The sequence below is a fragment of the Panthera uncia genome, chromosome B4 (assembly GCF_023721935.1).
Source record: "Panthera uncia isolate 11264 chromosome B4, Puncia_PCG_1.0, whole genome shotgun sequence".
NCBI classification, from domain to species: domain Eukaryota; kingdom Metazoa; phylum Chordata; class Mammalia; order Carnivora; family Felidae; genus Panthera; species Panthera uncia.
In genome coordinates, this window is record NC_064809.1 from 10,148,126 (window position 1) to 10,161,669 (window position 13,544).

A 13,544-nucleotide genomic window follows, 5' to 3' on the forward strand; every position below is an offset into this window, starting at 1 on the left:
TGCTTGTGCTGAGATTCAGGAGCCAGAATTTGCAATGACAGGATCTGCAGGGACTGAATGAGTGGAGGCAGAGCACAGGAGTTACAGGAATTCCGAGAACGCTGGAAAACTCAGGTCCTCGGTGGCTTGACCTCCTTCCTCAAGGAGCCCAGACCCTGCCTCCTGGGGCAGTGTTTCCTCCCTGAGAGAGTAAGGCCCGCTCTCTACTTGCTCTGATGTTTCATAGCAAAAGCACAGCATTCATTAAATCTATTTCGTGTTTTACTTTTTGAACCCTTCTGGGCCCCCAAAGTGGTTTAGAGGCCAGAATGTTAAGAGTATATATTATTCACTTGACAAGTCGTGGCCCAGTTTAATAGAACATTTGCCTGAATCACAGTAGCCGTACAAAACAAAGCGAAATAGATACAGACCAGTGGAAACGCAAATGAAAGTGAATGGTATCAACAAAAACAGCGAGGTGGGAGGGGTGGTACTCAAACTTAAGATCCGTCTCACTGGTAATGGGCAGCTCATCTAAAGACAATGTTTCGGCTTCTAAAACCCCATTATCATATAACACCTTTCTAATTTCTGTGCTATCAACCAGCAAGGTCTGAAGCCTCTGTGTTTAGGGGAATTAGTATGGCAACCACTGAAAGTCACTGTTTTTACCCGCCTGGAAAGGCTGTCAGCCTGAACTCAATACACTATGGCATCTGCTACATAAACCCCCTTGTGATGGTTCGTGAGCGAGTGAAGTGGAAAGTAAGTGGTTACATAGGGGGTGAGCGTGCACTTGGGTAGCTTACCGTTAGGAGCTTCCCTGCACAAGGTTTTGAACCAGATTTTTATACTCCTCATTGCTAAACAATGTCCTGGGCTTATCTGGAGATTGGAAAGGGATTGTGCTTCAGGGTCTGAATTTAAGAAAATATGTACAGCCTTGAAAAGAGATTATATCAGCCCACAAACTATTCAACCAGTGTGTAATCAACCTACGCCTATGAATATCAGCAGACAATTGCATGCAATGCTACGCACTGTTTTCAATTTTTGTCACAAGCTACAGCATCCCATACCTACGTTTCTCAGTGAGCCAGCCTAATGGTGGCGGGGAGAGGGGAGGCCAGAGTTGTCATAAGCTGGTACCCCATTCTTCCATGCTAACTAACCTCGTGGCCAGGTTTCGTTGCCCATTTCACCCTTGATCGATTTCCATTCTTTAACTATCTTGCTGCTTCTGGATAAAGACCTGGAAGGAAAGGAGAAAATCATAGCAAAAATCTTGGATTCAAGATCACCCATACCAGGAATTGGATTTAGTCAAAAATCTATACCCCCATTTTGCAATACAGCCTGCCTAGGAAAAGCTTTGCTGCATTACACCATATGCTCATTTTTATCAGCTGAGAACTCTGCGGAAGGTATATTTTATGTCCTTGTCTTCCTCCTCTAGTTTGTAAAGGAATTTTCTCTTTAGCTTTAGACTTTTAATAGTAGATCGTTGAAGAAGCCTAATACAGAACGTTCTTAACAGAGCGAAGATGCACTCCGTATAATGGCTTCCTTTCAACCCCAAGTAGGGACAGTACAAGCTCGACAGCTTTACACCAGCATTAACTAAAGAAAGTTTTGCGTGTACCCTGCCACCCCCCACCCCCAGTGTCTGAACAAACCATATGATCAGAATTGTTTCTGGGTCTTTGCAGAGCATCACTGGTTCTTTGTCAGAAGCCTGCCCTCCCTGCCATTTTGGTGGTGAGTGTTGGTACAGAGAAAGATGCTAGGAAGTCTGTTAGGGTGGTTCTTAGGCCCTGAGCTGTTCACTCTTAATATTCTTAGAGGTTGCAAGGCAGAGATTTCCAGTCTGTTGAACTCAGCGGAGCTTTGAAAATGGAAGTTGAGCTATGGAAAAAAGGCCCAGCATTTCCCTTGGGTCCCTAGGTTCCTCCCAGAAATAACTCCACAATGTTAGAAACCAAGTATAAATTACTCCAGAGTTAATTCACTAACTGACCCCATCCCACAGAGGAACGGGTATGGGCTCTGTGGATACAGATGGAGAATTGGAATGAAAGTCAGGATCTTTGCAGGGCACCGTCACCAGCCCTGCCTTTAAACCTCACCGGGTTGGGACCTGTGAGCCTCTGGGGGGCCCTTTGAACCCTGGAGTATGTATCCCTATGCTCCCATGAGCACCACTTCAGGGAACCCGGGGCTCTCTCAAAAGGGTTCGGTAAACAAAAGAGGCCGGGAGTTGGAGACGTAGCTTTTCACAGACGGGTTCTGTTGCCGTGATGCATCAGCTTTTCTCCCTGCTTCTCAGTGGAGATTTCCAGTGCTGCCCATAAACACCGCGTGTCCGTACATGGCAGGCACACAGTGAGCTGAGTGGAGCTGCACGGAGCCCACAGGACGTGCACATCACCTACCACTTTCCGCTAACTCTCCAGCCACCCCGTGACGCCCTGCTCCCTCTCCATGTTGATTCCCACCCTCCTTCCCCTTGTGTTTTCCAGGTTTTGTTAGCTACGACAATCCGGTGTCTGCACAAGCTGCTATCCAGGCTATGAATGGCTTTCAGATTGGCATGAAACGCTTGAAGGTCCAGCTGAAGCGCTCCAAAAACGACAGCAAACCTTACTGATCCTAACCCCAGAGGCTCCCTGCTCTTATTTTAGCTTTCTTAGGGTAAGTCCCACAAGCCAGCCTGTTCTCAACAGGAAAGGCAGAGGAGGACCACATTGCCAACTTTTACCAAGAGAGACGGTTATTTTTACAATAAGGCCTCCATGTCCCCTTCCCACTCCCCCCGTCCCCGTTCGCCATAATTAAAACTCGGGCTACCTTGTTTCTATTGAGTAAACTCCTCTTCCAGTTGTGCCACTGTATTCTCCTTTGTTTTGCAATTTGAATCTCCTTTTACCTTTGTTTTGTTTTCGTTTTTTGTTTCTTCGGTTTTGCTTTTTTTTTTTTTTTTTAAAGAAAAACACACATAAATAAATGACATCTTGAGAATTTAAAAGGCAAACAAAGGCTAATGTGCAATTCTAACTCTGAGACCCCTGGTGCCCCAGAGCACTGCCTGGAGAATTCACCCCTCCTTGTCCGCGCCCACCCTCGAGGAGGGCGCCAACCGTTTAGAGGTTAAGGTGGTGGCCTAGCGCAAGAGAGAAGCCAGGAGAAGCACTTAAAACAACACAAACGTCTTTCCACTACATTTGGTTCTGTTTTAACAAGTAGGATTTTATTTTAGGGTTCAAAGAAACGTGACATTTATTGGTCAGATTATTACACTGGTTGTCTATTTCGTTGTTTTATTTTTAGTTTTTAGAAAGGATTAATGTAAAAAAAAAAAGATTTAGAGATCTGTTTCTTAAAGCTACAGGGTTTAAAAATAAAATAAAAATGAGTGAAAATACTTGATGTTTCTTGAAAGATAAATTTAATAATAAATAAATAATACATAAATACATAAATAAAAAAGAAAGCCACAGGCCTGTAAATTTTATTTGTAAAAAAAGCATTTCTATTTTTGTACAAAATTTTTACTGCCTCAGAAATAATGGAAGTTATTTATTGCCTATTGTTAACTTATTGGGTACCTAAAGAGCAGTTCTCTGTGCTAGCTAGATCCTTTTGAAGTAGTCTCTAGAGGAATCGTTCTAGGAATGGGCTTTTTTTCACCGTTGAACCCTAGGCCTACAGTTCATGCTTTATCCTCTCGTTGTTCGTATCTGTCTGATTATTTTGTTCGTAACTTCCATTATCTAGTTTACAGCTCAGTCGTCTGACTCTCCCCATATGTTACATCCGTTGAAACTGGATCCTCTCCCCTTGTCCCTTGCCAGCCCCCATCCCAAAACACCCAGAATCCATCCCCTCTCCTCCTCCGGATGGATTCTCTTGGGGTTCCATTGTGCTGTGGATAAAGATTGTAAGAAATGCAAATTACGCGAATGGCTCGTAGACTCCCTAATGACCTAAGATTTGCATTAGTTTTTCTCCTGCACCCTTAAGAGTGATTTTGTTGCTGCTGCGTAGATTCTGTGTAACTTTTTACTCTCCCTTGTTTTCTCCCTAGACATCTTCATGCCCGTTAGTTCACCGTTTGCCTAGCATGTCCCTGTGGCGTCTCAAAAAAAAGTTTCATCGTCCCGTCATTGTTTCTGATGTCTTTCTGACCTCACATCACATTTGGTTCTCCTACTGACCTTTGATCTAGTTTGACCTTTGAAATTTGCATGTGACCTCATCTAGCTATTGAATTCTGGGAAGTCAATGTGAAAAACATTGCTGCATTCATGCAAGACTGAAATTTATTATTAGACAAATTAATTATAGAAAAAACCTGTGGCAAAAACGTTTCTTTCTTATTTTTTTTCTTTTCATAAAACAGACTTGAAAGTATTATACAGGGATTGGCATTCTTCCCGGTCACTGGTAACAATAGCAATATGTGTCCAGGGACACAGAATGTTGGTTTCTAACAGACTACTTCCAAAAACAGTTTGAGAAAAAAACTGTCTGATTTTAAGTCTCTAGAGGTCTGTAATAGTTTTTACATTTTTCAGGCAGTGTAAAGTTTTTTGATAAGGCCATTTTAGGTGGCTCACTTTCTCATTAAGATATATATATAGAACCACTTTTTGTAGATTAGTATAAGAAAAATATTTACCCTGTTTTGGGGCAAATGCTACCTATTTGTGTCACCTTTTGCTGAACTGACTCACAGTTAGACAATCCATGGTTTAATGCACATGAAATTACCTATATTTTATACTGTTTCAATGTACAGGAGAAAGGTTACTGTAAACTGTGTTACGTTGGTGCTTCTGTGAATTAAGTTGTGGCTTCATCATGAGTCTTACGGTCTTAATGTTCTCTGTTGATAAGACAAGTTTAGAATTGGTTTACTTAAAGAATTTCAAAAAAAAAAAATGTTTGCTTAAAAAAAAAATTTCATGTGAGGGAAAAAAAAAAACCTATTCCAGAATAAGTTTTGTGTTGGCTTGTAAAGCATTGATGTCATTTTTTTTTTTTATTGTGGACTATTTAGATGTGTTTGTGTTCAGCAAAATGTGATTTTTTTTTCTTTTAAAGAAAAAAAGTGAAAATATATAGTGCCAAATTCCAAAGGTACTTCCTTCCTAGAGCTTCAGTGTGTTTCTTGTGAGAAGTAATTTGATAACATGGGTATTTTATTATGTGTTTTGTATAAATCCCTAATATTTAAAAAACAAAAAACAAAAAAAAAGAGGTTAAAAAGTTTGTTAACTTGCTATCCTGTGGTCTTGTTGCCTGAAATTGTTATTGTTTGTTATTTCTCTATGATGTTTTTTGTAAGACATTGTATAAGTGCCCATGTCTCACTTTTTTAACCGCTCTGCACATCAATGCTGTGACGGCAACCTCACAATGTATTTTCCTTCATAATATATGGAAACCTCTAAGGTGAGAAAGTTTTGAACTTTTAACCCTTTCTACCCAGAGCTATCTGGAATGTGGGTAACTTTTTATACTGTCATCATTTTTCTTTGTTCCGGGGTGTTTCTAATTTGGATCCCCCCCCCCCCCCCCCCCCCCGCCACATCTTTTTTTGTTTTTATTTTTGTGTTTCCTACTTTTTTTATCCATTGGTTGAGACCCAAAAGAAAAAAACTCTGCAAGGCAAATCTGGAGGAAAAAGAATATACTTTAACCCTCTCTGATTTTTTTTTTACCCTACACCATTTTTTTTGTTGTCGTTTTGATTATTTCTCATCATTTAAAAAAAAAAAATCAGTATGCTCCTGAAATTCCTTCTCTGGTTTTCATTAAAAAGTTTATTGGCTAAACCTTCTAAAGGGGGATGGATGATAGGTAGATTCAGCACTTACATTAACCTTAACTCATGTATGCTTTTGAGATCAGGTTTAGGGGTCTGTTCTAGTGCAGAATATTTTCATTCTACTTCCAATTAAGCGACTTTGTGTTGAGGTAGTATTTTGAGGAATTTTTGTTTCTTACATGCTTAAAAAGTTAATGATGTTTCTCATCAGCCGTTGTGCTGAGCATTCTCTGATCCCAGCAGACACCTCTGATTAAGCAAGGTGTCTGGGGTTAGAAGCTGATAGCCCTTTCCCTTTGGGTTCACTTTATTAACTGAAATCATGTACAAGGGACTGACCACGGAAGTAAAACTCTGTTCTTTACCACAGTTACTGACCAAATACCTAGTACCAGGTCCTCCTGCCACTTTGTCAAGTGCCACAGTACTTGGACTTCGACTTCACGTTGAACAGCTCTCTCTGGCTGTCTTGACAAACCCCTAGGTCATCCCTCAAGCCCCAACACAAACTCCCGCCTTCTTGAAAGAGGCCCTGGAAGCTTCTTAGTCTCTAAAGGAGTTCAGAAACTGCTGGCTCCCTTTCCTTCCTCCTTTTTCCCACTCACCACTCTGTTTGGTTTCGTGTGGATGGGATAGCCCTGGGATGGAAAGGACTAGCCTCTAATGATGCAAAAAACAAAAACAAAACCACAAACTCAAAACAAGTTTCCTTCTTCCAGCACATGCACTTACAACGAAACGATCTGTATTATCCTCACACGTGTTTACTACTGCTGGGGCCTTCCTTCATCCTTTGAGGGCTATTTTGTACTTCCTGCAGCAATCAGCTTAATACCAGAAGTTACCGCACGTGTCTCTCACATACAGCACAGGGTGGCTTGTGGATGCACAGAACACAAGAGAACACCATCTGAGTTTCAGACTGTCCTCTCCTTTCACCCGCCTGCATCTCCCCAAGAGGAGCCTGAGTGCCGGTGACGGTGACCGCAGGCTCAAGACGGGCACTTCGCATTGGGTGTCTCTTCTTTTGCAGGCAGCCAAACATTGAAGGGCAAAGTTTGGGGGTTTCTCTTGTTTTGGTTTTTTGTTTTTTGGGGTTTTTTGCATGTTTGCATTGTTCTTAAAGCTAACCCTCAGAGACAAACTGTCCTTTTACTCACTTTATCTTTTAATATAAAAAGGAAAAAAGCTGCAAGGGTGCAAAGGGCCTGTGCCAGAAGAAAAAACACACAGGAAACTGTTTTGTTTTTTTTTTTAAATCAAGTGTAGAGAATAGTCGTTTTTAAACTAAATTCGAGAATTGTGAGAAAATGGCCGTCCTCAAAGGCGTAACAAGTTCATCTTTCTTTCACCATAGGGGTTACAGTTCTTTGGCTTGTGCTACTCTGGACTCATTTTACTGTTTGTTTTTATTCTCTTAAGTGCTAATTAACAAGAAATAAAATTTTAAAAAAACCTGTAGTTTCATTACCTTTTTGAATAATGTCATACAAAAAATGTATTTGTGTTTTTTTGTGCTGTGAGAATTGTTGTTTGTAGATTAATAATATCATTTTGTTTAGAATTACAAAATAGTTTTTAAATATTGTCTGAGAAAAGCCAAAGTTAATGCAACCTAGTGGAAACTGTAAGACCATTTGAGTATTGTTTGTTTTATTGATGCATTTGGATTTTGTTGTTTGATGGAATTTGAGCCAAAAAAAAAAAAAAAATACGCAGGCTTTCCTATTTCTACAACTGATTGTACTTACGCATTTTGTACCAGTGGAACTTTTTATACTGGAGATTAAAAAAACAATGGAAATTTTTGTGGCTTACTCTAGTGGGCCCCCTGACAATGACTGATTTCAAGTTTGATTTCTGGTTGATAGAAAGAAAGTTGCTTTTCTTTTGAGAATTAAAAACTTTGGCTTGATTTCTTTTTTCCCTTTGCTTATATCTAGCATTAGAATTTTGTCTTAAAATACAGCGGTAAGTTTCACTTTTTATTCTGTATTGTGCAGTTACACAATAAGGTAATTAGATTTAGAAGTACTCAGTCACTTTAAGTGGATAAATGTATTAGTTACAACTTTAGGGGTTTGCTTTTTTGCTGTTTAGATCAAAGTTTTTTCTGATTCTTCTGTCCTCATTGTGAACATAACCGTGTAGTTGAAACAGTCAAACTTATTTTTGTAACGTATGTTATTGTGTGATGCAGTTTTTTGCTTCTGTCTCCAATATTAAACCATTTTCCTAATACTTGTTTCTCTCTCTGCGTGTTGTATTGTTGGTGGTCATTCTGTGTTGGTGATGCATCTACACACCTCACTGTTTCACGTATCTGTTTTTTTTCTCTATGTTGTGTAAAAAGATACAGTCGATTCCACCTAAGTGAATATCTGATTTGGGGAAAGAGAAAACCACACACCAGCCACCTCCGATTTATGTACAACAACAGCCCATCTTAACCACTGCTTCCAAGACCGCTACTACTTACTGCTATCGTTCACCTAAATAACCGCCTCCGGTGTCGGATCTGCCAAGACCTTTTCCGGTCTTGTGAGCACAGTGTCACATTTCACCCTCTGTCCTCTCGCCCTGTCCCCCTCGCGGGTGCGTGTACGCGGCTCCTCACACTCCCTCACAGCCGCTCTGCCGCGTCACCTTAAGAAATGTCCGAGCAGCAGAGCCGGGGCTCCTCCCACCTCCCCACAAGGCTAAAGGCACGTGGGTGCAAAACCTGCTTAGAAACTAATCACGTGTTTTAAAGAGGTGAGCTGTAAGGGAAGAACCAACCGACCGACCTGGTGAACAGAAGATGGGAAAAGGGTTCAACTTAAGTTCATGCGTTGCTATTAATCACTACCTACTTATAGAAAGGTAATTTATTTTTAAGAGCTAACTGAATCCAGGGGCAGCTTTCATTATTAAAAAGAACAGAAAACAAAGGAAATCCTTCCGAGTGCTCAATCTAGAAGCTGTCCTCGGAGATGGGAGGGGAAGGAGGTAAAGGTTCTCATGCTCACAACTTCATAATCTATCATCCATCTCCAAATGAAAGCCAGGAATGCCATATGCATCCACACACTCCCTCCTGAACGAACATCTGTTTTTTAAAACCTTGTCCCCCGCTATCCCCCCAACCCGTTACCAAAAGAGAACGAAAGAAAAAAAACTTCCTCGTATGCCCTCCGAAACTGAAGCTCCAAGCCCCTCTCCCTTTTCTGCCCATCTCTTAAGCTCAGGAATCTGACCGCTCTCCAAGTGCTCTTAAAAGATTCCACTGATGTTTGCTCCCTCTGTCTTAGCTCTCCTTCCAACCTTTCAGACGCACAAACTCTGTCTGACTCAGGCCACCCGGCACCGGGCAGCGTTCCTCTGGCTGCCAGTGAGGTTTTCCCTGCAGGTGCTCAAGCCCTTCGCCCTCTGGTTTCGGCGGCCCCTCTGCCCCCTAGGTTGCCTTTTCTAGTCGGCTCAAAGACAGAGGGGCCCGGTGAGGCGGAGGAAAGGAGGCTCTTTCCCCCCCATAGGCCGAACACCTCGGTGAAGTGACTTCGCCAGCTCCAGACCTGCACGGACAGGAGCTGACTTCCAGCCAATACTTCCGCTTTAAATCTCACACTTCATGAGACTGCCTGAGAACCCACCGCTTACCTCAGTGGGGAAAGATGGCTAAGGGTGTGTTTTGTTTTCTTTTGTGGATGGGGGAGGGAGGGAGAAGGGGGTAAGGAGGGTGATTAATTCTTTCCGAGATGCAAGTGTTTCTTTTTATAATCTGTAAGTAATACAACTATATATATATATATATATATCCACCATTTGGCACAAGGCAAAATACTCATGCTAAGTAAAAGAAGGGGAAGACAAAGCCAGTTTCTTCTGTTGTTGTTTTAGAAAAACAACACAAACAGGAATTCTCCAAAGAAGGGGACAAAACTGCTAGTTCCCTTAAGTGCTCATGATTGTACAGCTGGTCCCTGCTTGAATTCATACTTCTCATTTTGATTCTGTAAACCACCACTGCAGTGTCAGTTAGCGAGGTGTATCCATTTGCCACACACGGCCACCTTGGGAAACTACAGAACTGCCAACATTTACCACGCTGACGGCAGCCACACACGTCTGCCCGGCCCACAGCACTTAGAACAATCCGTGGGCTGGGACTCTTAGCTGGCAGGCTAGGAAACACAGTGAACATAAATGTACTGTGAATCGTTCCTGATAAGTGAATAAAACATTGTGACCAAACAATCAGCTTATTCACTTATCAGGAATCGACTGTTCTGCTAATTCGCTGTTTTGTTTTTCATCTCTGTTGTAGCTCACTATTTTTGCTGTGTTCTGTTTTCTCCTCTCATGCTTGGGCAGAATCACTGGGAATACTATCTTCATGTGACCATAAAACGTTTATATCGAGTGAAATGATATCTTAACAAAATCTATGCACTTGCTATCAGGAACACAATACTGGATGTGTCTTATATATATTGAACTATATAGTACTCGATTTCTTAAATAAAGCTTAAGAAAGGACTCTGTTGTGTGTAAAGTTAATGTGATTATTTTTCAAGGCAGTGTTTCTAAGGGGTATCTTTGTTCTTTTAAGTCTTGAGTGATACAGGATATTTTTCATTAAAATTATATCACTGGCTTTATGACTTACTATTCAATAAATTTTCTTTGGAAACAAAATGGAGTGGGGGGAAGTTCTTCCGAGCACATCTTAGCAGATGTCTATCTGGAAAACCATCCCCTTACTGGTGACCGTGGCAAATCTCTACCCAGGGCACGATGGGTGGCAGAAGAGAGCAATCCCTTCATGCCAGAGACCCCCGGAAAGCATCTAGAACTGGCCCTACACTACAAAACCCAAGTGCCTTTCTGAATGTGATCTCTTCAGGCCCAGAAGAAAGGGGACAGAAAAGAAAGATCCGAGAATAATGCTGGTTTGCGTCAATGCTTTCCCAAAATGCTGTGACTCTAGAAACTATACCCTGCTGGAGAGCAACGGCAGTTCTATTCAGGACTGCAAAATGAGAGCGAGCAAGAGAGGGCGTTTGATCATTCAGGATGAGAAGGGTAACGTTTCAAAGCGATATGTGAGAGAGACATCCTATAACAGCTGCAAAGCTTAAATGGGAGTCCTGCTGCTTGGCCCCTTGAAGAAATACTTTTGAAATTTTTCCTACGGGCCACAAGTCTGAACAGAATGGAGCGTTCTCTTGGATTTTTTTGCTTTGGGGTTTTATGTTACATTTGTTTTTCTTGATTAATGTTTGATTCTAAGAAGAACTCCTAAACTTCTACTTGAAAAATGGCACAGGCATCCTAATCCCTTATAAAACAAATCTTTGTAATCCCTGATAATGAGGGACAGAGACAGCACGGCTAATGAAAATCCACAGACAATCCAAAATTCTTCTTCCAGTCTCTGCCTCCTCCCACATCCTACTCATCAATTTGTCACAAAAACAAAAACAAAAACTTCTAGTGAAAGCGAAGGATCAGAGAAATCGCCAAGGGTAGTAAAATCAAAGGGTCTAGACAGACTGTGCTTGCTGGAGCCATGGAGTTTGGGTTAGGGGAAAGAAGTTCTGTTTAAAAAAAATCTTTTTTTTAACATTTTGAGAACCATAGTTCTAAATGACCTGGGTTCAAGTGTTGAACAGGTGCTTACACACGGAGGTACCCTAGGAAGTACTTTTTCATAGTCTTGCCCTGAGCATCAGTCACATATCTAGGAAGCATCTTTTTTTTTTTTAAAGAGAACCTATCCAAGGCGATAATGGGTAGGAGAGCTCTGAGGCTCCGTCAGGAAAGAAGGAAAACCAGCGCGTGCCCTCTCCCTCTCAGCCCCAATTCAGTGGTCCCCCCGCTACTGACTCGCCACCCCGGGCCTACGTCAGTAGGAGACGTAGGGCCTACGTCGGTAGGAGACGTAGGAGACCTGGCTCAGAATGAGGCTCGCGGGTCTGTCAGGCGGGAGGTGCTTCAGGGGAAAGCTACACTTCTTACCTTTCTCTACGGGGCAGCAAAGCAGGTATCAACTTACACCTGCCTACATCTGCGGGATGTTTTGGAAAACGAAAAATGAATACATAAATCTATACATATGAAATATATAAATGTAAAAGACTGGTCACTTACAGTTAAAGCCCCAAATAAGCATCCCCGATTCTGAGACAGAATGAACCTTCTTACGTGAAGCTGGCGTTAAAGGTACGCAACACTCTTAGGAGCATTCTCTGGTGAGCCACGCTGCCTCAGTTGGGATGCCAGCTCTACCACTAATTATCCACGGAATCTCTCTGTGCCTTACCCTCATTGGCAAAACAGGGATGAAAAAGTACCTTCCACGTGGGCTTCTTATGAGGATTAATTAAACCAACACGCAGAAAACACTCAGAGCAGGGTCAACCACACCGGGAGCGCTCAGTAAAGTCAACCAGTATGTAGCAGTGGCAGTATTTACTGACACGGCCGGCCAAGCTCCCCTCCGCGGGCCTGGTCTGTTACTCTCTCCTCCCACGTGTACTCTCAGCCAACCCCAGAGAGCCCCACAGCTCTCCCTGGGTTCTTGAGACAAACACGGACAAGGCGAGACCAGATGCCACAGCTCCTCAGGTACAGATCTCTGCACTAACAGGACCCGGAACAGGCTCCTCCCGTCATGAGAAACTGTAAACCAGAGGCATGCCCACCACACGTTACAGGCTAGCACACCCACACAGTCCTGCCCGGAGCCAGGGAGACAAAGAACTAACTCCATCCCAAAAGGGGTAACTGATTCCTCGCTCTAATCCGCCCCTTCCTACCTCTAAGTATTATATTTAGGTCTCTCTTCCACAAAAGAAAACCCCAGCTATCCAGTATGGGTCCTAGGTGGGTGTCAAAATCACCTAGAGATTTGCCTGTTAATAGCCTGTAGGTTCTCTGCCCTTCCAAGGCAAAGCTGTGTCCACAGCAACAACCAGAATCAATACAACTTTGACCACCTTGGGAAGAACAGAGGTCAGGGCTCAGAAGCTTGAATGTAGCCAAGCAGAGATCTTTCTAGACCACCAGCCCCATCTTCACCCCATCCCCGATTTAACCAAAGATACTCTGCTTTTGTTTATTTACTGGTTGTCTCATGTAGAATTTTATTTAGAAAAACCATTTTCCTACTAAAAGCATGAAGATTTCTTAAACACTGTTTTAGAAGAGCATAACTGAGAGAGAGGCTCATCAATACCTAAGCCTTGTGACAAATACTGATTGCCTTTGGAGTCATTCTCTCCTTTCCTCTCTCGTCTCTCCACCCTTCTATATTCTCATAGTTCTTGGTCTGCGATGCATCACGACATTCACTATTTACTGTGCACTGTTTACACGTTGCTTATGTCTGTCTCCTTAAGCTAGAACATGAGCTCTCTGGAGGTGCCTGTCTCTCCTTCATCACTGTATATTCGGTGCCTCACACAGTACCTGCCATATAGTCAGTGTTCAAAACTGTTGGGTGGATGGAAGGATGGCGAGAGAGAGAGATGAGTGGATGGATGGGTTGATGGATGGATGGATGGATGGATGGATGGAAGGAAGGAAGGAAGGGTGGATGGGTGGATGGGTAGAAGAGTAGATGGGGGGATAGATAGATGGATGTATCAATGTAACAGGTGATCTTGCTGGGACCAGAGAAGAGAGTTCCATATTAAATGGACAACTCAAGAAATATCTGTGGAGGGAGTTCTGATTATGCTATGGTCTGGAT

General features: G+C 42.5%; 1 protein-coding gene across 17 annotated transcripts in view; it reads left to right on the forward strand.

The window, feature by feature from the left end:
* CELF2 (CUGBP Elav-like family member 2) overlaps nt 1–10,327 on the forward strand; it is a 530,134-nt gene extending 519,807 nt beyond the window's left edge. For 16 of the 17 annotated variants that reach the window (XM_049626816.1, XM_049626817.1, XM_049626808.1 and 13 more), the window contains one exon: nt 2,502–8,053. In XM_049626816.1, the coding sequence (XP_049482773.1) occupies nt 2,502–2,629 (128 nt within the window). In that variant the 3' untranslated portion in view covers nt 2,630–8,053. Of the gene's footprint in view, nt 1–2,501 lie in introns of all 17 variants that reach the window. The other variant, XM_049626809.1, reaches the window with a different exon arrangement.
* Nucleotides 10,328–13,544: the final 3,217 nt, after the last annotated feature.